The sequence below is a fragment of the Tiliqua scincoides genome, chromosome 3 (assembly GCF_035046505.1).
Source record: "Tiliqua scincoides isolate rTilSci1 chromosome 3, rTilSci1.hap2, whole genome shotgun sequence".
Classification (NCBI taxonomy): Eukaryota; Metazoa; Chordata; class Lepidosauria; order Squamata; family Scincidae; genus Tiliqua; species Tiliqua scincoides.
The window spans coordinates 186,815,433-186,842,497 of NC_089823.1; the positions used below are offsets into that span (position 1 = coordinate 186,815,433).

Sequence of the window (27,065 nt, forward strand, 5' to 3'; positions counted from 1 at the left end):
CAGGCGCAGAGGATGCTCCGAGAAAAGTGAGCGAGCTGCAGTCCACCCTCTGGTCGAGCACACAAAGCCCGGGCGCCAGCGAAGAGCGCCTAAAACGTGTTCGCAGGACATGCGTGGCTGGGCTTAGTAAGTACCTACAACATCTTTTGCCTGGAGAGAGTGGTTTGCAGCGCAATCCTAGGCAGGTCTACTCAGAAGTAAGTGTCGTAGTGGTCACTGGGGTCTGCTCCCAGGAAAGTGTGCACAGGATCCTAGCCTATGTTGCTTCTTTTCTCCAAACTCTGCCCTAATTTTGATGCTGTGGTAGAAGGTAGGAGTTTGCAAGAGCGCACCACACCTCCATCTTCGGAGAGGAGGAAGTGGTTCTTGTGCTTTCTCTCTGGCCCTCCACGCTGGGAAATCGCCTTGGGGGGGGCAGCAAGCCAACAGAGGTACCCCCCTCCCTTAGCTTAGGATGCATAGTGGAGGGGGGGGTGGGCGCTGGAATTCACATTGTGGCTGGGCAAAGCCATCTAGGGGAGGTCTGTGCGCTTCCATGTCCTTGGAGTTAGCCTCATTTGGGCACTTTCCCAAAAGGGGGGGACAACCAGTGTTTTGTGAGCTCAGGAACTGGGAGTGGAGGTTGAGGAGCAGCACATCGCCTGGAACTGCACCCTTGGTTGGAAGTCTCCTTTCTCCTTCCCAACCCATGCGCTTCACCGCCAAGGAAATGTAATTTTGTATCTGGCTGGCGGATGTGTGTCTCCTTTTTTCTGCGATTTCCAAAGGGAAGCAATTGGACCTCGTTGGAGGCCTTCTGCCTTTCCCTGTGTCTCAGCTCTGCTTTGCTGAACTTCTTTCTTCTCTCCCTTTAAATCAGGAGAACTTCAGCAACTGGCCTTTAGTAAATGCCTTTGCACAAAGGAAGCCCTGTTGGTGGCAGCGTAACTTCATTTCAAAAAGCTGTGCCTCTGATCAAAGCCTTCAGCAATGCATTTATTATGTGTGTGTGTTGGTTGGTCTTCAGCAGTGCCACATTTGATTGGCATCTTTGGAAAATAGAGCTTGCCCCACATAAAATATGAAGGGTTCCATCCTATCCAACTCTCCAGCACCAATGCATCCCCAGGGTTAGGGAACAAACATTCCCAGTGCATACCCCACTGGTACAGCTGCACAGGCACTGAAAATTGGATAGAATTTGCCCCTAAGACAACTCTTTTCACCCTTCTTCATCCCATGGCACACAAGGCACTCAATATGTCAAGGTACACCATCAGTTTTTAGACAGTTGACAAGGCCCACCATGCTGCTGCCAGGAGGCTCACATCCCCAATGGCCCTACTAATAAATGACCCTACCCCAAAGTACTGAGGCACACGTGCAAACCACCTGTGGCACACCAGTGTGCTGTGGTACACCAATGTGCTGTGGCACAGTGATTGAAAATCGCTGTACAAAGACAGGGCTCTCATACGTTTTCTTGGGTAAGCCCCAGATAATGGGGAGGGGGAGGGGGAGAGGTTGCTTACTTTTGAGTAGATATATGAGTTTGTGAAGGCTGTTTCACAAATTAAACACTAATTCTGTTCTGGCAGTCCTGATCCTTGACAGATTTGTGCAGTATCCTTCAAAGGCTTACCTGGAAGGAAACAAGTGCCATTGCACTTAGTGAAGTGTATTTCAGAGACATTTTCTGAGAACTTTAATTCTACAATAAACAGTCTGTTGATGCTTTTGACAGTAAGGGACATTAATATACAGACCAACACACATTTTGCTATCTTTAAAGTTAGACCTGTTCCCAGGTTTATTTGGGGTGCTGATTCCAAAAATTGCATCAGTTTTGCTCTATCACATCTAGTTTTGGAGATACAACATTGCCTCATTAGTGAATAGTTCAAACATGGCTTCCTCATGAGGAATCTGCTTGAACCATTCACTGAGGCAGGGCCCAATCCTATCCAATTTTCCAGTGCTGGTGCAGTCCGTGTCAATGGGGCATGCGCTGCATCCTTTGCTGGTGGGGCAGGCACAGAGGCCTCCTCAAGGCAAGGAAATATTTGTTCCCTTAACTCAAGGCCACATTGCTGCTGCACTGGTGCTGGAAAGTTAAATAGGATTTGGCCCACAATGTTGTATCTCCAAAACTAGATGTGATAGGGCAGAATTGATGCCGTATTTGGAACTGGCACCCCAAATTCATATAAAACCATCATAAATTTTGGGGGAAAAGTTTTTTCTGGCCCTCAATTTTGCAGGCCTGTGTAATCAGGCTATGAATATGTCCCAATCTAATTGCACAGCATTGAGAACATTTCAAAATGTTACCTCAAGCAATCTGGAGACTAGAATCTGAAGGTATTTCTTTAAAAATATAAAGGTTTCCTCATCTGTACTAGGTTTCTGAAACTTTGGTCTCACTGTAACCATCTGTTAGAGATTTCCTGTGCAGTTGCTGAAAATTAAGTGTCTTGTCTTTATTTGGATCTTGTGGTTTTTATTTTGTAAGACTTTGAGAAAAACCTTATTAGCTTATGTACAGGTACTGATCCAGCAGAGACTTTGAACCCTCCATTGTCATTTTGGAACATGCACCAAGTGTAACAGACTCCAGTGGCTTACAATAATATATGCTCATTCAGAATGCTTCAAACCTTTCTTATAATGATGTGTCTTGGGGAACAAAATGGGTCTAGGTTGAGAAGTATACAACTACATTACATAAACAAAAACTTTGATGGTCCTCTTTCTCTTGGGGAGAAAAGGTTGAGGTAGGATTGCCAGCCCTCCAGGATTAGCTTGAAGTCTCCTGGAACCAGCATCAATCTCCAGGTGACAACTGAAAGCAATTCTGGAGCTTTTAAGAGACCTTCTAGGAATGTCCAACATTACAACATATTGGAAAGAAAATCTCCAGAAACATATTCAGCCAGAGTTGGCAACCCCTAGGTTGAGGAAAGGGTGAAGGAGGAATATTTAACCCTTCTTTCTCCACATTTTTCTGCTACATCTCCCTCCCAAGTTGCTTTGTCACCTCAGTATTCCAGACATACTTTTGGGAGGATGTGATCAGGCAGTTTGCTTCAATCCTTGGAGGACTCTTTTTGAAATGGGGCAGTTTGCATTCTTTCATAATACAAAAATGACTAGAAACTGCTATATTTAAATTATGTGTCCTGGGGTGTACAGCAAGTTTGTACATTCCATTATGGCCATGCATGTGTTTTCTCCAGTGGGACAAATGTCAGGGGTTCCCCCACACCAGGGAGTGAGGCTTAGGACAGGAAAATGTTGTGAAGAAAGTGATAACTTCCATCACTGGGGTTCTGATCAAAATTAGAAATCCCATTACTGCTGCTAAGGAAAAGTGCACAAGCAGAAATGTCTTTGTGTACTTTGGTCCTTCCATAGCTATTCTCTCAGTGTCTAGACTAGTGTCAACACAGGAAGTTCCTGTAAAAGGAGGTGCCTCCTAGTATGGTGGTTTGAACCTGTGGTGTTAAAGTGCTAAGCCATGCAGATCCTACTGGTTCATTAACCAACAATGATTTTTAAAAAAGGACCATCAGCATATAGCCCCTGGTTGGCTTGTCAATGTCAGCTATGCACAGATTCAGTGCAGCTAGCATTCTCAGAAGCCCTATAGTGGCTGAAGGATACAGCCAGCTAGGATATAGCTAGATACAGCCTGAAGCATGAGTGGTAAAAGAGGGAGCCATCTGGACTGCTTTCATGGCCTGAAATGGGTTTCAAGCAAATCTGGCATTTGATACATCTCTGAGTAGTAATTGGGACTTGCTCATTTCTAACTGAAGTAAAAGATTTACTTGGGGTAACTTGGGGGGAAGGTGGAAGAAAGAGCGTCCCTCTTTCTTAACAATTATGTGCTTGAAAATACAGTTCTCCTTATGTGTGTGAGCATGCATGCTTTAACATCACCAAGTTGCATCAGTTCTGCCCAACACATATTTTCCAGTCCAGGTTTTTAATAGCTGGCTGCTTCCAATAGGTGGAGATTCCAGTTTAGGAGCTCTAGGTACGGAATTGGAACCGTTTGGGTGTGGTATGGGCAGGGATGCTGCTCTGTGCGAGGATGCCAGGCCCATGTGCTGCCCAAGGCAATAGCCATCAAGTCAGCTGTGGAAGCAGAAATCCTTGCCCATGTTTTTAGCAGAGAGGCAGTATCTGAGGTAACCAGTCACAAAGGAAGCACTGTGCAAGATGAGGCAGGTACATCTGGAGAAGACACATTTGAGAACTGGGTGCAACTGGGTTAAATTAACTGAAGTGATGTAAGCTTTGGATCTTTCAGCCACGCTTGCCTTTTGTCAGCGTTCTGAGGTAAATGCTGTCTTTCAGATAGTTTTTGCACGGTGAACCATTGCAGCACATGCTGAGATAAAAGTGCGTCTGAGCAGTTGGTTCTGTACTGAGGACTGTTCTAGAAACCCTTTTGGGACAGGGAGTCATTTAGTTATTTGATTTTTCTCTGTAAACCACTTTGTGAACTTTTAGTTGAAAAGCGGTATATAAATACTGTTAATAATAATAATTAATAATAATAACTGGCTGCTGCTATTTCAGCTTATATACCAGGACATGGCTTTTATTTTTCATGCTTCATGACTGATGAATGTTTCACTTTACTTCACATGGTAACTTCATTTTCAAATGCTTCCTTCTGGCAGATTAGAAAATATCAAGCCATGTGTCTCAGCTTACTGGGTATCCTGGGCCATTCAAAAACCATAAACCAGCACTCCATAAATAAGATTTAAAACACATAATGCAGTGGTCTTTTATTTGCCTTCTAGGTTTTAAGCTTTTTAAAAACAATGTTATGCCTTCTTAATTTGTGCTAGGAAAACATGTTTCTAACACTGGGACATGGAAAAGCTGAATTATTGTAACCAACAAATACAGAAAGCTGACCAAAAAATGAGAATTTGGTAAGGAGAAATGAGTCAATTTGGCCTTTTAAGCTGCTTTGGGAACATTTTTCTTGAAAAATGGTATGCTGCATAAATGAAACAGAGAAAATAACTCAATTTTAAAATTGAAACATAGGATGAAGTTTTCATTTTTGATGTTTGTGAAGAGGGGTGGTTTCAATAGAGCTTCATTATTATTATTATTATCTTCCAAAAAAAATGGGATTTTTAAAAATTACACTCACATTTGTTTGAAAAACCCAGGTTTCTCGAACTTCTCGGGAGTAAAACTTGCAAGGTAAGTCTTTGCGCGGTAGGGGGTGAAGGCAGCAATGCAGGATCCCTGAGTTTTAGAATATTGAAAAAAAGCAATTGCAAACCACTTCTAGTTTTGAGATCACGAAACCAGAAGTGGTTTGTGATATATGTATTTTTTTAATATTCAAAGAGTGAGGGCTCTGTGGAGGGCTGCGCGGGGCTCCCTGCAACTCCTACAGCTTGCAGTTGCCCTCATTATGTAAAAACAGCACCCCTTTGCCCCTATTAGTGACAGGAGCCTGGGGATCATGTCCCTGCCTCTCTCCTTCTCCCAGCCCTTAAGGGGCCAGGGGCTGAGGCTCGCAGGCAGGGATGTCATGACACCCCAGTTTTAGAACCTCAGGAATAACCTTATCAGAATGGGGATTGGAACATCAGATTGATTACCCGCTAACTGGCAAGGAGGCACTTTTTCAAGTGATGCTCACCTGATACTTAGCGGGGAAGAGTAATTGTCCCTAAGCAGATTCTTTTATAGTGGCTGTTTGCTGGTGTTTCTTCTGTATCATTTTTAGATTGTGAGCCCTTTGGGGACTGGGGACCATTTTGGGACCGGGGACCATTAAGTTAGTTGATTTTTCTGTGTAAACCGCTTTGTGAACTTGTTTTGTTGAAAAGCGTTATAATAAATCATCATCTAGCTTCAGAATGTACATATGTTGCCGTAACTAGAAATTGGCCATGGACTTGTAGAAAATGCTGCCAATAATTTACTTACCAACTACAGTACTTTTTTGGTTGCTATTTGAAAGTACAGTAGTTAATTCTCTCCTTCCTCCTATTCTTGGGTGAAATTAGTGTTTCTTTGCCATGAAAAAACTTCAGCAAGGATTTCCTGGCGACTGCCTCCTAACTTATGATGAAACCTATAAAAGTTTTAATCAAAACTGTAAAAGTTGAATTGCTTGTAGTTTTGCCTTGAGGCATTTACCTTCTTTGTATAACCTCAACTTTTTGTATAAACTGGGCAGGAGGTCTGGTCTAGAGGGTAGAGCCTTTGTTAGCCCAAAGATAACATCAGAAGGTCGCCAGTTCGAGGACACCGGCAGCTCCCTGAACGGCTAAGAATGGTGGGAACCTTGAAGCGACTGACAAGCTGAGCTGAGTGATTCCACCTGCTCTTGGTGTGAGCAAAGAAGCGTCTTGGCTGCCCTCCATGTGAGAGATGGAACTGCTTGTCAGTCTGCCTGGGAGAACTGGAGGCCAGAAGTGAGACCAAACCAGGAAGATCCATCCTGAAATGTTGTTGGTTCTTGAAAGAGAGAGCCTCTATGATTGTAAAAATCCCCTGGAGGGATTTAGAAACGCCTGCCTATGTAAACTGCCTTGAATAAAGTCAGAGGAGTAATCCGATGACCAGAAAGGCGGTATATACCGTAGATACTCAGGTATAGTAAGTGAAATTTTTGCCAAGTAATCAAGCTCCAATTCTCACTTTGCCCTATCTCCGTGTCCATCAGTTTCATTTCTCTGCCAAGCTTAGGCAGGCAGCTGGTTTGTTGCTATAGTTACTTTCCTGGGATGTTCCAGCCAAAGTTAACCTTTTATTCCCCTCCGTTCCCTTTTGCTGCTGCAACCTGATTCCCTTTTGCAAAGGCTTTGCATTTGGCAGAGGTCTTTTTTTTTTTCAACACCACAATGGGATCCTCTTTCCATTTGAAGCAACAATTCCCAGGCTACAATTCAATGCAGCATTACTTAAGAATAACACCCATGGAAAGTAGTGGGTCTACTTCTGAGTAAAAAGGGTTGCAAATATATGCAGCTGCATCTCTTTGCTGTGAATTGAATTGCACACTCTCAGTTATATGTTATGGGTTGTATGTTGTATGTAGAGCTTCTGGCTTAACACACCAGACACCTTAAAGGTGGATTTGATTCATGGTTCTCCTGCAGTGGTTGTCAACCTTTTTCACTTGTATATCCCTTGGCAATAATAAATTGTACCCTTCATAGTAGCAAAATGTTTGTAATAATACAAGGCCTCATCTCCTCTCTATGAAAACCCAGACTTCATGTATTCATCACAGTGTTTTCTCTTTTTATCTGTTTGAGGAACAGAAGATTCTGCCTTTGTACTGTTTTGCACCAGAAATGATGCAAATTCTGGGTGATTGATCACTTTCCATATTATGTTTCAGCTTTTTTACTGTGCTGGTTTTCAATCACTGGTTCATACATGAATTGATGACCAAAAACTAGCTGTTGGTGGGGCTTTCAAAGCCAACTAGCCACCTCCCTTCCTGCCTTGCTGGTCCTTGCAAGGTTTTCTGGAGCATGACCTGCCTTTTTCTACCATTATTCCGTTCTTTTTCAAGTCCCCCTAAATGTCCTGTTGAGTGTCCCTGGGAGTACATGAATACCGGGCTGGGAACCACTGATTTACTGGTATGTAGTTTACACTTACTCTGATAGTGTTTACAAAAAGGTGGTGAAGACCAGAATTTAAAAAGAATAAAAATGTATCTTATGATCTTTTACTATGTTTTTAATAAATTAGAGGCTACAGTTCTTAGGTAACAATTAGTGGTAGGTTATTTTTCAGGATCTGGCCTGGGGTAAAATCAGACAAAACTATAGTCAGACACCCCCCTGAGTTTAATCCCCGACTTATCTGAGGGTCATAGAAAATTCCATGATTGTTGGCTCAAGACCTGACCTCAACTTATCTGTGGGGTCGACTTATAGGCAGGTGTCTGCGGTGAATGGCTTATTATTATTATTATTTTACTTCCCCTTTTGTCTTTTAGTCTCAGAGTTTAATCTTGTTGAACCAGTTGCTTATTTCTGTTGGGTAAATTTGCATAGTTCAGCTTAAATATGAATAAAGGCAACACTATTGCTGCAAAGCCACAAATCTAGACCTTGTTGGAAATGGGAGGATTATCCTTAGTACAAGGATGGGCAACCTACAGTACAGTTTCTGCAGAATCTGTGCTGTTGGGGTTAACTTCCCTAAGCTTTGAATGTGGCTGGTAGACTCCACAGCACCAATGTAAACAAGTGTAATGCTTCCATCCTCCATTGAAAGAATGGTCCAAGATTCTTGCAGAAGGGAAGAACATAAGAACAGCCCCACTGGATCAGGCCATAGGCCCATCTAGTCCAGCTTCCTGTATCTCACAGCGGCCCACCAAATGCCCCAGGGAGCACACCAGATAACAAGAGACCTCATCCTGGTGCTCTCCCCTACATCTGGCATTCTGACTTAACCCATTCCTAAAATCAGGAGGTTGCGCATACACATCATGGCTTGTACCCCATAATGGATTTTTCCTCCAGAAACTCGTCCAATCCCCTTTTAAAGGCGTCTAGGCTAGACGCCATCACCACATCCTGTGGCAAGGAGTTCCACAGACCGACCACGCGTTGAGTAAAGAAATATTTTCTTTTGTCTGTCCTAACCCGCCCAACACTCAATTTTAGTGGATGTCCCCTGGTTCTGGTATTATGTGAGAGTGTAAAGAGCATCTCCCTATCCACTCTGTCCATCCCCTGCATAATTCTGTATGTCTCAATCATGTCCCCCCTCAAGCGTCTCTTTTCTAGGCTGAAGAGGCCCAAACGCCGTAGCCTTTCCTCATAAGGAAGGTGCCCCAGCCCCGTAATCATCTTAGTCGCTCTCTTTTGCACCTTTTCCATTTCCACTATGTCTTTTTTGAGATGCGGCGACCAGAACTGGACACAATACTCCAGGTGTGGCCTTACCATTGATTTGTACAACGGCATTATAATACTAACCGTTTTGTTCTCAATACCCTTCCTAATGATTCCAAGCATAGAATTGGCATCATCAAGAAGATGACTGCCGACAAAGTTTATGTGAAACTTTACTGCATTAGCTTCCATTCTGATGGGTGGTGTTCATTCTTCTTTGTCTTCTTATGACACACAAAGCTTCCAATGGTCTGATTCAGCAAACAAGATATCTACTGCCATCAAATGGATCAGACTCAGTAAATGATTTCCTAGATTTTTCAGCCGTTATTCTTGGATTCAGAATGAAAATGAAAAATTGCTATATTTTAATTTTGAACAGTAGAATCATCATTCTACTGCAGAATCATTGCAGTAGAATCATTGCAGAAAAGGGTCCACCTGGAAGATCTTGGAGCTGTCAGATGTGGTTCCCATGGTGTGGCAATGTCTCATCTTAATGGTACAGGGAGTCTCTTTGGCTATTGAACAAAGCCATGCTTTGTCACCCTCATGGTTGCAAACTAAACAAGATTTCATGCTCACCACAGACTGTCTCAAATGAGTAACGTGTGGCTAAATGCCTTGTATGTGGTGCTTCTGCCATGGAGACGCATGTCAAGTTTCTTCTCTTGCATTAATAACTTTTTCCTTTTACTGGAAGGAGCAGAGTGAATGTTCTTTGTGAAAATGGATGACATGTTTTGCTAGAACTCCTTTCAGATCTATTCCCATCCTCTTTTTACCCTGTCTCTGAAAGCTGACCATCTTGTGGTTTTCTAGCTCTTCATCTGGTAGCTGCATGCTGCTTCCGCTTTGATTTGTTATACTCAAGATTGTGTATACAGATTAAGGAAAAGTAAATCCAATAGGGTAGTGTTTCTCAAAGTGTGGGTCGAGACCCACTAGGTGGGTTGCGAGCCAATTTCAGGTGGGTCCCCGTTCATTTCAATATTTTATTAGAAAATTTCAATATTTTATTTTTAATTTATTAGACTTGATGCTACCATGGTGTGCGACTGCATTTGGGGAAATGTTATAGAGTTGCATTGCCCTTATGTCAGTGCTGGAAAATTGGTTAGAATTGTGGCCTAAATCTCAAACTGTGTGATTGATTTCCAACCTTAGTCCAACCTTATGCTACTATATACAGGTCCAGCCTATTTATACACAGATTTTTTTATACACGGATTTGACTCAACACGAATGGCCCCTGCAAATGAGAAGGAATGTGCTGGTCCCTGGAGAAGGGGAAAAATGCATCCCTTTAAAATCAGTTTAAAAAACTTTAACAACAGCCTCCTTAATGAGAGGGGGGGAAGCTGGCTGACAATCCATCAGTCCTTCTCTCCCCAGTGGACCCTTCCCTTCCCCCTGAGCAAGTGAAAGAAAGGTGATCCCTTTGCATTGGTGAAGGGAGGGGCTGAGTGTAAGCTCTCAGCAAGCTCTTGGAGGAGGGCTGATTGATGGATTGTCTTGTTAATGACTCTTATCTTACATCACAAAGGTCAGCAAGGCTGTTTTTAAATCACTGGAGCAAAGAAACTTTGTTTTTTAAATTGATTTGCTATAGTGCATTTTTTGCCATCCACTTGAGTGCTTGGAACATAATTAGTCTCAACCTGTATATTCTTTTAACAATGATAGTAAATGGGAATTACTCCTGAGCAAGTGTGGGTACTATTGCAACCCTGGACAGTTAAAAATTTTCCTGCTTGATGACGTCACTTCCGGTCATCACATCACATCACTTCTGGTGGGTCCTGATTCTCATTCTATGAGAATTCTCATTCTCAATCTATGCACCTGGTGGGTGCATAGATTCTCATTCTAAAAAGTGGGTCCCGGTGCTAAATGTGTGAGAACCATGGTAATAGGGGATAACTGGCAATGTCACCTAAGAAGAGAATGGAATTATTGTGTGTCATGGACTATGATCCAACTACAATAATAATACTTGATGTTTTTATGTAGCTGTTGAGAAATTCAGAGCAGTTCATGTACCTTGCAGGATTATTCAAAACAGTGTAAGTCAGTGTGATTATCTTTTTTTTTTTTAGTACAGATTTGTAGGAGGAATAGTTGGAGAAGAGTGCCCCATAAATGTGCACAGTAATACCTTCCAGAATGCTGCTTCCTTTAGCACTGATTTGTTCTTGCATAACAGATGGGAGTTAAACTTGCTGTGCTAGGTGAGAACTATGCTGCTGTTTGGACTCCGTTAGGATCATAACTTTGCAATATGCAGTGAGAATTTATAATACCTGTGGATTTTTCACAAAATACCTGCATTGGTTAGGATTGTAGCCTAAATCTTAGATTGTGTGATTAATTTCCAACCTTAGTCAAAATGCACATATGCACATTAGATCTATGGGTGGATGTACTATTGAAATGCTACTCATGAACACACCTGGGCCTCCAGGTAAGGTCTATACACTGGATGAGTCGGAAGCGATGACATGCTTGGGATGGATGCATGGATGACATGCTTGGGATCATTAGGAAAGGCACTGAGATTAAGACAGTGAATATTGTACAAATCAATGGTAAGGCCACACCTGGAGTACTGCGTCCAGTTCTGGCTGCCACATTTTGAAAAGGATATAGTGGAGATAGAAAAGGTGCAAAAGAGAGCAACCAAAATGATTACTGGGCTGGGGCACCTTCCCTATGAGGAAAGACGACAGCGTTTGGGCCTTTTCAGTCTAGAAAAGAGGCGCCTGAGGTGGGACATGATTGAGATATACAAAATCATGCAGGGGATGGACAGAGTAGATAGACGCTCTTTTTCCTCTCACATAACACCAGAACCAGGGGACATCCACGAAAGTTGAGTGTTGGGAGAGTTAGGACAGACAGAAGAAAATCTTTCTTTACTCAGCATGTCATTAGTTTGTTGAACTCTTTGCCACAGGAAATAGTGATGGCATCTTGCCTGGATGCCTTTAAGAGGGGATTGGACAAATTTCTGGAGGAATAGTTCATTACAGTTTACAAGTCATAGTAGGTATGTGCAAGCTCTTGGTTTTAGAAGTAGGCTGCCTCTGATTGCCAGAAGCAGGGGAGGGCACCGGGACGCAGATTGTTTCTGTTGTCTTCTGTGCTCCCTGTGACATTTGGTGGACCACTGTGCGATACAGGAAGCTGGACTAGATGGGCCTTTGGCCTGATCCAGCAGGGCTCTTCTTATATTCTTACATGTTCTTATGTAAGGGAGAATGCTGTCTTGCTCACTGTTATGCTTATGGAGCAAATTTGGGCAGAGGTGTTGCCATCTAAAGGTGCCCACAGAAACTGAACAATTCTGGCATAGGTTTTCATATTTTTATGTATCTTTCAGGACACAATTGTGTTGAATCCCTAATTAGCAAAGCACAAAGAATGCAGTGCATTGTTTTAAATACTTGCCTTTGTACTTATAAGCATTTCATTATTGAGGAGTGATGCATTGGAGTTGGCTGTCCTAAGAATTTGTTCGGGATAAGGTCTCTTTCAAGCAACCTGGCAGCTTAGTGCTGAAATAAATTGTAATGTGGACTCTTTGTAGATTTGGTCAGATAATCTTTATGAGATGGGCAATTTCTAATCCTGTGCAGGTTTACTCAGAAATACATCCCTTTGTATTCATTGGAGGAAAGCGTGCATAGGATTGCAGCTAAGGCACACCTTTTGCAGATATTAACACATTACTGCTTCTGTTTCGCCTAGAGGAAATTTCCTTAAAACTGCACAACATTGCAGATTCTATTGTTTCTGATAGGGTCAAATATTTTGACCCTCTTCTCATGTGGATTGTCAGTTATTTACGCTCTGGTTAAGGAGGAACCACTTTGAATTGCATACAGGAAGAACAAGAACATCAGGATTTCCATGACAGTTATTTATTTCTGGGAGTTGAAAGGGAGATGCTTTCCAAAAGGTCTCAGTATGTATGTTGGAAAAGATGGCCAGTGTGAGCCACATGACTACCCTCATGAGTAACTTGGCACTAGGTTATGGAAAACAGGATGTTCTTTCCTAGTGTTTATGATGGGTGACAGCAATTTGAGACACATGGCAAAGTGATAGCTTTCTCTTTTGCATTTCCACAAAGTTCTGTAGGTAAGGCAATCCATTGTATCAGTGTGAGCAGATCCTGTGATAATGGCCTCAAGTGGCCATATTGATGGAGAAGGGCAAAATAAGGAAGAAGGTCTTTTCCATTATCTTACTGCTGTAATTTTGTGGCAGTAAGTAGTAATTGGGACTGTTCGAATAACTTTCATAGTGGCAGAGAGCCAAAATGGGTAGCCATTTTGCCTGTGCCTTGTGTCTTTGTAGTCTTCAGTCGTAACTGATGTCACTTATGAAATTGTTCATGCATTCTGGCATGATGGGGAAAAGCTTCACATGCTACCTCTCTGCTGCTGTTATATCTATTGTACTAAAGCAGGGGTGCCCAAACCCAGGCCCAGGAGCTACCAATCTCGGGGAGTCCCCAGTCTCCAATGAGCCTCTGGCCCACTGAAGCCTTGCTGGAGCCTGTGCTGGCCCAACACAACTGCTCTCAGCGTGGGGATGACTGTTCGAACTCTGAACTGTGGGACAGGGTCTCCCTCTACTACTTGCTGTTTTGTGTCTGTGAGGCTGCAGTGGCAGCAAAGGAAAGGCTGGTCTTGCATTGTGCAGCAGTGGCAGAGAAGGAAAGGCTGGCCTTGCTTTGTCTTGAGCTACTGCAAGACCATCATTCATTCATATAAGTTACATCTCTAATAAATCCATTTATGTAAATTTAATTAAATTTTAAATGTAAATTAATTCTTTTTTTTTTACCTGGCCCCTGGCACAGTGTGAGAGAGATGATGTGGGCCTCCTGCCAAAATATTTGGACACCCCTGTGCTAAAGGTACAAGAGCAGGGAGAGGAAAATTAGCTAGGTGGGAAAACAAGGATCTTTTAATTTTTCTCCCTGCCCAATTCTGCATGCAATGAAAATAGAGGAATATTGAGGTAGAATTTGATAAAATACAAGGTGGTGTCTGCACACGAAGTGCCTAATCTTTAAAACATAACCTCCCAACCCTCCCTGGGTGAAATCATGACCACACCTAGTTATAATACTAGGTCTCTGATAATAGCAAATATAGTAAATGGAGAACACTTTTTTAAAAGTCCAAAAACAGGATCATCGTGCAGCAATTTCAAACCATTATGTATTGCTTCCAGATTTGAACAATGGGGAAGAGAGATCATTTTTATGAAGTTGCATGTCACCCTCCTTTGACAAATGGCTGCCAACAAATCATGAACTTGAGTCGAATGGTCTCTCTTTCCTTTCCCTTCAAGTTCTGCTAGTGATCCACAGACCATGACCTCACTGAATGTCCTTGTATTTGAATTATTCTCATTATAATAAGCACAACAGAAATTGGACTAGATCAGGGATGTCAAACTCATTTCTTACAGAGGTTAGCATCCATGGTGCCTGCTGAGGTCCAGAAGTGACTCATTATGCAAAAAGTGACTTGATTAAGCAGATGATGGCTAGAAATAAGCACTTTATTCTCTCTGCAAATGATAGAAGAGAAAATGTGCAAATCTTGTCTATATTTTCAAGATATCGGAGAGCCCAATTATCAAACTCAGTTATAACGGTGGCTGGATAAATTGCTTCTGGGGGCCACGTTCTGCCTGCATGCCTTATGTTTAATAACCCTGGACTAGATAATCTGTTGGATCTCTTCTAGCCTTGATACTGTTACCTTTTGTCGCGTGAGCATTAAAATGCACTTCACAAAGTCATGCCCTGCCATTCCCACTGCTGTCCATTCTCATCCATGTATCCTTGGCAGTCTGTTAAGATGGGAATGCAGTCTCACCATGATACCATCTACGACAAAAGCTTAAGCAAAGTAGTCAAAAAGTAATATAGCACTTGGAATAGTTGTAAGCACAGTATCTTACTGCTGCCAGAAGTAAACACCATTATTATCAGGGGTTAAAATGAATGTAGATGGTTAGTGCATATGTTGAGTACAAAAGAGTAAATGGTTTTTCCTTTGCTATAATCTTTTCTTATGTAACTATCTACCTTGATTGTCTTCGTTCTAAGCTGAAGTGTCCTAATCTTTTAAAGCGTTCATCATGCCACGTAAGTTCCCTCATGACATCATGGATGACTTGAATTCCCAAATAATAACTTTTATTTGACTTTGAATTTTATTTTATTTGGCTTTTATTTTACAGGCTTTGAAGAGACAGCAGATGTTGTTGAAACAGCTTATCATATAAAAGTGTTGACTCTCACTGATCCCCACATGGGTTGTATGTGGCAGTGTTTTAAGACTGTTTTGAAGTTGTAGTTTGAAACAGATTGCCATCTTATTTTTTGAAGTGGAGGAAGATCTCTATGATATTATTATTCACATTTGCCAGTAGGTGTGCCAAGGTCAAAACCTGGGTACTGCTTCACAAGTTTGGTGGGAGGAAAATGTATTTGCCTCCACATATACAGATGGCACAGAACCACAGCCAATCCTGGCTCCCTGACAGTCACAACTGTGTGATACGTATATCTAGAAACATGTGTTGGCTGTGTTTAGACATTTACATTTTTATACTGAGTACAAGAAGCTTTACATGTACCCATAAAATTGTAGAGCTGGTGTAGACTCTGAGGATACAGTACTGTGTTTACTTGAGCTCCTTCAGTGGGTGTAGAACTTTGCAAGGGTAAAATTGTGTGAAGCTGTGGAAAACCCAGTTATTTGCACAACCTAGGCAGAATGTCTTAAGTTTTGAAAAATTCATCTGCATAGAATGTTTTTTAGATGTCATGATGGGGAGGGTGTTAGTACAATAGACCTGTGCTTGGACAGGGCTTGTTCACAACGGAAACAAATCTATATAAATCATAAGTAGTTTGATCAGGCATTTGCTCTGTCACTGTTTCAGTTTCTCCCACAGCACTGCCAAGTCTTTTAAAGCAATCTGTATTACTCTCTAACTCATATGCTGCACAGCCATTATACTGTTAATTTACTTTCACTACCACCATCCTAAAAAAAATCAAATAAGTTCAAGATTCAAGTTAAGCTACTTGTCCATACAGAATAAGAAATTGCTGGGGACATGACTGGTTTTCTTAATCCTGGGGAACAGAATTTCAATTTCTTTGTCAAAGAATTTTGGTGGTATTTTAGCATAGGAACAGAATAGGAAGTACTCTGCTGCTGGGTGCAAACACAGTTTCCTTCAAGCTCAGACTGCAGTATGAAGGGGAGGCCGTCATTAGTTATATCACAGGTAACTTGCAGTTTACCCCTATTGTGCAATTGCCTGACTGGTATTGTAGCTCAGACACCCGTTCTAGAATCTTCAGGTGCCCTAACTTGCAACCTTTCTTGCAGAAAGGCCTCCCCAAATCTTCATACAATCTGCCCTTCCCTTCTGAGTTCACACATGTTTGTAAATCAGTGCAGAGTGTAGGAGGTGCTGGGGAAAATATTCAATCTGTGTATAACCCTAGGTGAAATCACATTTTTGCAAGAGTTCACCACTTCAAAAAACACAATTTTTTTGGCGTGAGAAGGAAGACTGCGCTGCAGGATCTCTTTTGACTGGCTATACTTTGCCTGTGCAGGGCTGGCTTCAGGATTTGTCCAACTTGGGCCCTGGCTATCCAAGTTTATCAAAGGCCCATGGCTGAGGCCCAGGGATGACCACCTAGAAGAACCTCATGCTACAACCAAGGTAAACCTCCCCCAATCCTCATGCCTTAGCAGGAGTGGTGGCTTGGAGTGCTCTTTGCATTTTCCTTTCCCTGCAATGCAGTGCCCACCACCCAGCAACGCAGTGGTGGGATGGCAGCATTGCATTGTAGGCAAAATACAGGACTGCAGCTACCCTAGCAGCCAAGAGCCCACACAGGTGCTTGACTGAGGGCCCCCATCAACCTGGCACTGGCACTGAGCCTATGTTTGAGCTTCTCACAAATGCTGCCCCTCCCAGGGAGATTAGCCTTTGTTGAGTTTATTACTAATTCATCCACCCTTTGTGGGTGTAACTCAAAGCATGGCAAAAAGGAAGTGAGGAAAATTCTGCTTGGATCCTTATGGCCCCATCATTCCTTGGAGGCATTTTCCTGTTTCATAACTGGCAACACAATGAAAGCAACTCATTTTAATCACTAACTAACAGAAGCGACCAGGTAACACACACATCCCTGAGGCTCTGTGCTCAAAGCCACCTTCTCTCTTTTTCCAGCACACCCCTTAAAATTAATTAGATAAACAAAGTATGAGGTGATGCTGTCACCTTGTTCGAAGTGATGGCGTTCACCAGCTGGCATGTATAGACACAGTGGGAACATGTTTATAAATACTAGTAATGCTTTCCTTGTGTGTGTCAGCACTGGGATTAAGGGTATCTGGCATCTAATCTCACACATACAAAAAGAGCAACCACACCTTTCACCCTAGAGATGAATACTGGTGGAGTATTAAGACACAGGTATGGCTCATCCTAGCAACACTTCTTGTTGAAATGAGCACATTTCTAAGGAGACACCTCCAGGCATACTGTGCCATGTTCCCAGTATGTGGGAGTCGAGCTTTGCTCATGAGGGTTGTTGCCATACACTGCTGAGGTTGGTGCAAGAGAATGAACTAGCGTAAAATGATGCACTTTTAAATCCCTTTAATTTCAGTGGAGGGGTGATTTAAGTAACTCTCCCATGAACTTGATGAGTCTTGGAAGTGCTTAATTTTTGCTGCATCATACTTCTCAGTCAGGACTTTTACTGGACTAAATGCATACCTGCTCCAGAGGAAAACATGATGTTTATAGGTCTAAGCAAGAAAAGCCCTTGAATCTGGCAATGCAAATTGCATAGTGTAGTAGATAGAATAAGTTGAGCTACATTGAAGAAGTTTACTTTTCCAAATAGATTTCATTTTTATGGCATTTTTATGCAGGCATGTTTTGTTTTGGTTTTTGCACCAACCAGAGTGGCAGAAGGAAAGGGGAGTATTTGTAGAATCACAGCCATGCTAGACTTGGAAGAATAAAACTGTTCTAAGAAAAAGCCGTGGAGGAAAATTACTGCTAGAAACAGCTAGGGAGTCATTCATGCCATCCATCACGTGGTCAGTTATCTGATGGAACATGGAGCTTCAAGGATAGAAACCAAGTTCTAGGATTAAGAGAGATAGCAGACACCTGTGAAGGAGAGTGACAGGATGATGGATGAGAGGTGGCATGATCCAGCAGGAATACTTCATTGGCTTGAGCCAATGTGGGATTTTGGGATAAAAGTAAGTGAAGTGAACCCACAGTTGTCTGTCCTTGGACCTTGGAGCAGACAGAGGCTTTGCCCAACTATTCTGCTCTGGGGACAACGGAATGAGTTTTTAGTAAGTAGCTTAGAGAGTTAATCTTTGTTCTTTTTTGTCATTCAGTATACTTACCATATACAGGTTCAACCTTGTTATGCACTGATTTTTTTATACATGAATTTGACTCAGCACAAGTGGCCACTGCAAATGAGAAGGAATGTGCTGATCCCTGGAGAAGGGGAAAAGTGCACCCCTTTAAAATCAGTTTTAAAAACTGCTTTTTACTGTTATAGGGAGACAGTCATGCAGGTGATTACAGGTATAACCTAAGTATCCACAGATTTTTCAGGGGAGAGGGGATCCACAGATTTTTCTGTCTCAAAACTGATGAGAAGTACCCTTTATTTAAAACAGTCTGTTAATGCGAGAGACTGTTAAGGAAAACAGTCTGTTAATGCAAGAGAGAGCAGCCAGCTGACAATCCATCAATCATTCTCTCTCCAGGCTTTACTCCTCCCTTCCCCCTGAGCATGTGAAAGAAGGCTAAAATGACAGCGATTATCACCCATTCTTTTGCCCTAGCTGGGGCTCCTGGTGAAGGGAGGGATTGCTGCCTCCTAGTGAAACCTAAGCATCTGAAGGGAGACTGATTGCCTCTGTGTGCATTTCAAAAGGTCAGCAAGGCTGTTTTTAAATCACAAGCAAAGAGACTGTTTTTTAAATTGATTTGCTTTAGTGTGTTTTTTGCCATTCAAGTGAGTTCTGGGAATGAAACCCTCAGGAATAATGACTCAGCCTATTTGCTCATTTTTTAATCTCTTCCTGCAATGGCTCCAAATCTAGAATGAAGTAGAATGTGGATCCCTTACTACTAACTGATTTAAGCTAATAAAACTTATTTTTATGTTTCAACAGTGTGTGCGTTTTGTGGTTGGCCAGGAGGGAATTGGGACCCACAAAGGACCTACTCAGTCAGCTGGTTATAGTGCCTCTTTGAATCCTCCTTTCAGTCTCCCCTTGCCTGTAGTGAGTGCTTTGGCAGAGTGAGCGCAGGTGGGACGGAGCGCCTAGCAGCTTGGCTGGGTGGACATATGGACAGCCCAATCCTATGCTGGGGCAGTGCCAGCAGCCCACACATTGCTCTGGTATCAGCTTTCAAAAGTGGCATAAGGCACTTTGCTGCCAGTGGGCAACACGCAGCACCAGTGGAGAGGCCCATGCCAGTTGGTGCTGGGCCCCCATGCCAGTGGGATGCTTGAGAAGAGAACCTAGCAGTAAGTATCCTCGCTGCTTGGCAGAAAGGCATTTTGAGGCAAGGAGGGCAGGGGGAAGGCGGGGAGGGGGCAAAACTGGGCTGGGGAGGGTCAGGCATTTGAGGGGGTTTGGGTCAGTGGCAGAGGTTGCCACCAAATCCTATCACCCCTCCCGAGCCACAGAACCTGGTACAATGTCCTTGGTTCTGTGCCACCTAAGTAGTTGGCACAGATCCAAGTAAGCATAGGGACCGCTGGAGTTCTACATGGGGTAAGGGAACTGATGTCCCTGTACCCTGAGGTAAAGGGCACAATACAGCAGCGGCCATTTTGTCACCACTGTACCACACAGTGCAGCCAGAGCATAGCATTGGGCTCTTAGAAGAAGGATGGATTGATATTTAAGTTGTGGAGACTAGGGAAATGGATCCCCTGCTGTTGTCCAGAGGCCAGAAACTTTCTGGGCACCAAGGAGCACTAAGACATAAAATTTTCAGCATTCGCAGTTCCAAATTGGTCTATCTCCCTACACATAACTCATTTGTTTTTGGTACATAGCCTTAAAGAGGTAAGAAATATCTCCTTTGCAAATGGCTATTTAAAATTCTCTGTATTCTTGATTACCTCCAGAAGTTCCATCTCTTTAATAAGGTAAAGAAATGGGAATGTCCCTGATTGCAGCCTGTTCTCTGGGTACTGTCAAATGTCTTCTCTACTCACGTCCATGTTGCAGGCGCCTTTAGTTAGTATTTCTAGACTAAAGCCCAGGCCTTGGCCCCCTGCCATGCTATATTTGAATCTCAAAACATACACACTGTTCCATAAAAGTGCAGAGCCAAGAAAAGGACCTTCGTGTCACTTCCTGAAGCTTTCTTGCAAGCGGATAAAGGCACTGACCTGCTGGGTGGCTTCTTGCTTATTTTTAAACAGGCTCAGAGGGGTTGGGCTTTGGAATAACTATTTCATTTTTATTTCAAGCGTGAGCTATTTAATTTCTTTTGGATACTTTCTAACTGAAGTATTGCATAAGATAATAAACACATCCAGACCATTTACTATCCTCCCCATTTTTTCAAAAGTTGTCTCAGCTGCTCCTTGTACAAAAAATCATTTCATGTCCTTGACCAAATTGCTCATTTTTCTCTTCTAACTCATTTAACACCCCAATCAAATTCCTACAAAGGCTTTTCATTCCCTCCTCCATTCCATGCATATTTCTCATCTTCATCTTCAAAACTCTTCTGGGCTTGCCCTATTTTGACTTGGTGGCGTCACTAGGGGGTGCAGGGTGTACCAGACAACACCCTTGGAGGGGGATGAAGACACTACTGGCCAAAAGTGTGAAAATCTTTGTATGTTTAAATACCATCATGTTATATAATGGAGAAATTTAATGCAGAATGCAGTGAAACAAACTGTGTTGAATTATCTGTATTCTATCAACAGTTAAGGCCAAATAACTAGAAAAGGAATACACAACTGCCTTATGTTACAGAAAGTGGATTTCCTTAACTCAAAACTGACCAATGAGACTGATTGTCCAAGAGCCAATGAGGTGTTGTTAAGACACAACAGGGAACCAACATGAGTCAGCTTTCATTTTCATGTATCAGAGCTCTTATTCAGTTGTGTGAGCGTCATCAAGTTGGCCGCTGGCTTTGGGTGACCTGTACTGTTATATATTAAAATAAAGTTACACCAACCCTAGTGATGCCACTGCATTTAGGCTTTGTGTATGTTACTATAATTTTTTCTATATGATCTGTTATGGGAGGAGGTCCATCATGGGGGTGATGTAAGAAGCTCTTGCACCGTGAACCAAATCATAGTGATGCCTCTGCTCTGTCTTCCTACCACTGTGTTCTTGCCCATGACCATCAATCCTTCCAATTTTACCAGCTTCAACATCACAAAAATCTGCCTTTTTAAAAATTCTGTTCATTCTCTCTAACTTACCTTTATACTCTGAACTTGGTCCCAGAATATCTAGGTAATATCACCAAACTTTTCTTCTTCATGGGCTGTGCAGTGACACAAGTAGGAATCTGCATTTGCGCAAATCTTCTCTTGGAGCCTTGGAATAAAAGGAAGTCAAGCTATTGCCTAGAAAAGGGCACCTTGCTTTTTACAAATCTAGTGAAAATTTTACAGTAGGATCTATTCATGAATTGAGATGGTATTTCTTCTAATAGTGCAAGTGAACTTGGAAAATGTAAAATTGTCCATTATTCCAACCTTCCAGTAAAACTGGAAAAAAATCATCAGTAGACATGTTGGTTCCAATAGAAAAAAAAACTTCAGAATCCAGAAAAGGATAATGCCTTTATTAGGACCTACTAAAATATCACAGTATTCCATGAATTCTCTTGCACCAAGTAAATAACACCTTTCAGATACAAAAGCAGCAGTAGAGGCAATGTTCATTGTAGATTCCACAGTAAAATGCCTAGTATAAATACTCCTGAACATTCTTGTACTGATGCTCTCTGCAGTTTACTGAGAAACTACTGCCTCTCCAAAGTAGCCAATTTCCATTCCCTGGTAGATGCCCCACCATTGCAAATTTGCGTCCTGGTTTATCATATATTGCTTGATTTTTCTGCTCTGGGCTTCACTGAAAAATATTGCTTTTGTTATGATCCAAGATGTACAGGTTCTGCCTGTGGCTAGCCAAATCTGCAAGGCACCATTCACACATGCAAGTACCTTGCTTCAAGTCAGTGAAGAAGCCAAGAGCAAAACTGTTAGTGAACTTGAACAAGCCAAGAACTTGCAGACTATGCAGTGGTACTTTCCAACTGTAAATGTCTGCATCTGTTGTATGCTCTGTTTTAACAATCAAGTAGCTCAGGGCTGGCCCAAGACTCCTGGTACCTAAAGCAGCAGGTGCCTGCGCTACCTCAGTCCTCCCTAAATTCTGCCTTTGCAATTGCGCGCGCGCACACACCCACACCCAATGGATATGGGGGAGGGGGAGGTAAGGCCTGTCTCCCTTCCCTTTGCTTACCAGGAGCATAGAAGCCTTCCCAGCTTCGTGCTTCTTCTGTCCAATATGAACAAATGCAGTGCAGTTCCTGGCCTATACCGTTATCATTAATATCAAATGGAAGCGGTGCAGGGAGCCTACACTGTGCTCCTTGTGTAGACTAAAGGGAAGGAGGAGAGGGCTCCAAATTGTCTGTCCTTACCTACTTGGTGCTTTGTAAGCACCAAGCACCCCTCCCCCTTTTCTTCCTGCAGTGCTGGACAGATTAGAGGTGGGAAAGCCATCTTACCTCCTCCCTGCACTCTGTCCTTGCATGGAGTTTAAAGTATGAGTATGATACTGTATGAGTACAGAGCAAGGACATGAGGTAGCAAAGTACTCCATTCTTGCACTGCATTTAAAATTTAAAGGGAAGTATTTCTGTTAAATTTTAAACCCTGTACACAGATGGAGCATGAGGAGGGAAGGGGATGATCCGATTCCTGCTTGCATTTAGTGAGTGGGGGTTGATCCGCGTGGAGGGTACCCTGAATCTGTCTCTCCTTCCACCACCTACCTTGGTGCAAGCTGCATCACAGTGTTTCATAGCTGGGTTGGCTATGAAGTAGCTTGTTGTAAAGTTTCTCAAGCTTCTCAGAAGAACTGAGAAAGGACCTCTCCAGGAAAAAATGAAGAAGGGATACTAGAAAAGGAGCTGGGAATTGTTTAAGGTAAAAGAGAATTATTTGATATTCTCTTGAATATTATTTGATTGTTTAATACACTTTAGGTTAAGCAGGGATGTCAAACATAAGGCCCAGGGGCCGGGTGCGGCCCACGGAAGCTCTTTATCCGTTCCTCGGGCTCTCTCAGCACCACCATCAACTGCTCTCAGCTGTTGAGCTGTACGGAGGTGTCACTGCTGAAAGGGCATCCTGTGTGATAATTGGGCTCTCCCATATCTTGAAAACATGAACAAGATTTGCGTATTTTCTCTTCTGTCATTTGCAACTAATGAGTTCCTAAGTTAGAAAAAAAGTCCTTATTTCTGGCCATCCGCTGCTTAAGGACCCAGTCCTATCCAGCTTTGCAGTTCCAGTGCAACCATGCCAACAGGGTGCACATTGCATTTGTGGAGGGGGAGCAGTCACAGAGTCCTTTTCAAGGTAAGGGAACATTTGTTCCCTTACCTTGGGTATGCATTGTACCTGCACCGGCGCTGGAAAGTTGGATAGGATTGGGCTCTAAGCCATTTCTGCCCAACATTGCATATACGCAACAGGGATCTAATGCGTATACCTGTGGGCTGGGCAAAAATGTGTTTTAATGACATCACTTTCAGCTTAATTACATCACTTCTGGCCGTCAGCAGGCATCATGGATGCTCTTTGGCCCGTTGTATGAAATGGGTTTTACATCCCTGAGTTAGGGGATTATCTGAAGGTTTTTTGTACATTGTAGAAGTAAAACTCTGGATTTGATTCTTGGGAGTAAATGATGTTATGACTTAAAAAAAAAATTAGCTGTATACATTTATAGGAGAAATTGAATGACTAATTTTTGAGAGGGGTTTGTTTTCCTCAGCCAAGGTACACATCTGTGAGGAAAGGAATATCTTTTTTGCCATACCCTCTCTTGTTACCATGGTAACTAACTGCCAGCTGAGGGCAGGAGGTGGTAGTTGGCAAGAAGGTGAGAGGGACTTGACTGCCTTAAGAACCGCAGAGGACAGGAAGCATCATTAAAGCTGCTCATTTGGGAGAAGTTACTTGCCAGGCTAAATATGCCATGCCATAGGAAGCAAGTGAAGCCAGGCCTCTTGCTGTTACATATTGAACTAACACAGTACCTGGCTTTATCCGTGGCTTCTCCCTGTTGTCTTAAGACCTTGGACAACATAGAATATGGTTGCCAGATTGAAAGGTTAAACAGAGGGCTGCCACTGAGAATTACTCCCATCTAGTCTTGTGTGGTTCATTTAATTAAATATCTTCATGCAGGACATTTCTGACATGACCTATATGTGCCAGCCCCCTACCACTAGTAGTTCAATTGCATGGTTGTACCTTCCTTGGAGTTCAGTCTTCAGGTTTTACCCCTAATGGGCTCCATGCTATAATCATACGGTGATGTCATGTTAAGGTTTGGGAAGAATTCCCCACCCCCATGTAATGGAGGTCATTCAATAACACTAACTGCTGCTCTTTCTGGGATTCTAGCGTATATTGCAACAATCTACCACTTGCTAGGGGAAAGGTTTGCTGTGGTATTCCTGAACAGAGCTCTGTTGATGATTATGAGTGTGCTGGGGTCATTCTAGTAAGGAGATACAGTAATAAACTGCAACTAACAGCCCTGCAGATTACATTCTGACAAAATAGAACTGTATGAATGTACTAAACAATAATTTATTGGATCTGCTAAACTTGCTCACCCTTTTCCTTCAATAAATAAATGAATTTTTTTTTTTAGAAGCATGTATTCCTGTAAGACATGCCATTAGACAATACATCTTAGGTACTCTCTTGGATCTGGAAGTTCAAAAACATTTCTAGGATTAGAGGGAAATCTTGCCATGGCAAAATTTTTCCCAGTGAGAATTCACTTCATTCATGTGCCTATGTGTAGATATAAATAAAAGCTGATCCTGTGTTTTTCTCCCTTTTTCTCACAGGAAAGATTTTGTCATGCCAGCGGGAATCTTCCGGGTGTGCCTTGTGGTTATCACAGCTATTGTCAATCATCCACTCCTCTTCCCAAAGGAAAATGTCACTGTCCTTGAAAATGCAGAGGAGGTCATTCAGAAGATGAAAGAACGTGAGGAGAACCTGAGGCTAGAGCAACTTAAACTGGAGCAGGAGATTGCAGATCAGGAAATTTTAGCAGAGACTTCAGGAAAGGTCACAGAGTCGGAAAATCAATACAACCATGATCCCCTCTCTTGGAATTTCTGGACTGCTTTGTCCATGTTGGTTTTCCTTCTGATTGAACTCTGGAGGCAGGACCACCAGGAAGGAAACTGGCAAGATTATGCAAATGAGGAAGATGAAATTGCTATTCTGGGCAAAGCATTCAAGGGGGTTGTCCTACCAAACAAAGACACACTGGCCAACTTCTATGAAAGATGCCTCCAGACTGTGACCAGTGACATCCCCAGGAACAGAGAACTTGTTGAAGGCTTTGCAGATGACTTATTAGAAGCTCTGAGAAGTGTGTGTAACCGGGATGCAGACATGGAAGTAGAGGAATCCATAGGAATTGGGAGCATGTATGAAAACTGGAGGGCTCACAAGCCTTTGGCCTGTGACTTCATTGTCCCTTTTACTCCTCCAGAGCCATATTGTTTCCAGTTGGAGACGTGGTGTTCAGGAGAATCCGTCCCACCAGACAAACAAGGTTATGGGATGATTAAGATCTGCCGGGCAGATGAGAACTCAACAGGCTGTATCTGCGACAAGACCAAGCTGGGAGAAGACCTACTGTGCCTCCTTCATAGCAAAATGAGTCAGCCTCAGCCCAGCCACCATATGGAAGACCTCCTTTGCTACAAAGGCACTCGATACCTTGATGCTGACCAAGTTATGACATGGTTCCAATTTGCACTTACCAAGGCATGGAACAAGATTTCACACAAGTATGAGTTCAACCTCACTTTCAACATCCTCGACTACCCTGGTGCCTTAAAAATAAAGTTCAGATCTGGAAAGACCATTACCTTCAATCTCACCCCTGTGGTACAGTATCTTGATTCTGATGTATATTTTATCTCTCATTTCCCATGCAGTAGCTTGGCAGAGGACCCCACTTCCAGCATTCACTGGTTTCTCACATTTGCAGTGTATGAGAAGAGATACATCCAGTTTGTTTCTAAAGCTCTGCCTTCTAACTCGTGCCACCTTAGCTGCCTCCAGGTTCTGTCTTTCCTTCATGAAAAGCAGTGCAGTCTAACGGGACCAAGCAGCCTTACAAACTATCACTTAAAAACAGTGATGCTGCATTTGCTGCAGGTTCATCCTGGTTTGGACTGGGCCCCTGGAAACCTCGGGGCCAGACTACAGGACATGCTCAAATTTTTGGAGAAAAGCTTGCAGGAAAAGAAGCTTTACCACTTTTTCATTGGAAACAGGTATCTGCCAGAGGAACTGGGAGTTCCTTTGGGGTTCCAAATGGCAGAACCTTTAAACCTTTTCCGTCCCTTCGTTTTGCAGCGAAGTGCTTACAGAGCAACAATGGACATGTTTCATGAGATGCTAAAGAATACATCGGCTTTAATAAACGAATATACCATGCATGTCCCCAATGGACGGGCAACCCCACTTAACAAAGAATCTCTCTAGTTTTCAGAGATTTGGCTATGTATAATATGATTAAACCTCCTCATGGGGGAAAACTGAGAATGCGCTGAGGTCTGCAAACAGCTCCAAAGGTTGGGAAGAGAATGTTTCCATTCTTTTTGTGTTGTTAGCTGATATGTACGCAGCTCTTCAGCTTTTAATGTTTCTAACCATTGTACTGTATATAAAGTTTGCTGTGAATAGTAAAAGGGAGGAAAGGCTTCTAATTTATTCCTGTATGTACAATAGTCTTTTGCTAATTTTAAAAT

General features: G+C 42.7%; 1 protein-coding gene across 3 annotated transcripts; it reads left to right on the forward strand.

Annotated features, from left to right (window-relative positions):
• On the forward strand, positions 1 to 27,030 carry ITPRIP (inositol 1,4,5-trisphosphate receptor interacting protein). 3 transcript variants are annotated; one of them, XR_010794142.1, is made up of 2 exons: positions 1 to 126; positions 16,552 to 16,602. XR_010794142.1 is itself a non-coding variant. In XM_066621825.1 (2 exons), the coding sequence occupies exon 2, from the start codon at positions 25,150 to 25,152 to the stop codon at positions 26,797 to 26,799; it is 1,650 nt and encodes a 549-aa protein (XP_066477922.1). In that variant the 5' UTR covers positions 1 to 126; positions 25,137 to 25,149; the 3' UTR covers positions 26,800 to 27,030. The 3 variants fall into 3 exon arrangements, 2 of the variants coding, with proteins under 2 accessions (XP_066477922.1, XP_066477921.1); XM_066621825.1 differs by lacking the exon at positions 16,552 to 16,602 and adding an exon at positions 25,137 to 27,030; XM_066621824.1 differs by lacking the exon at positions 1 to 126 and adding an exon at positions 25,137 to 27,030 and having other exon boundaries at positions 16,596 to 16,661.
• Positions 27,031 to 27,065: the final 35 nt, after the last annotated feature.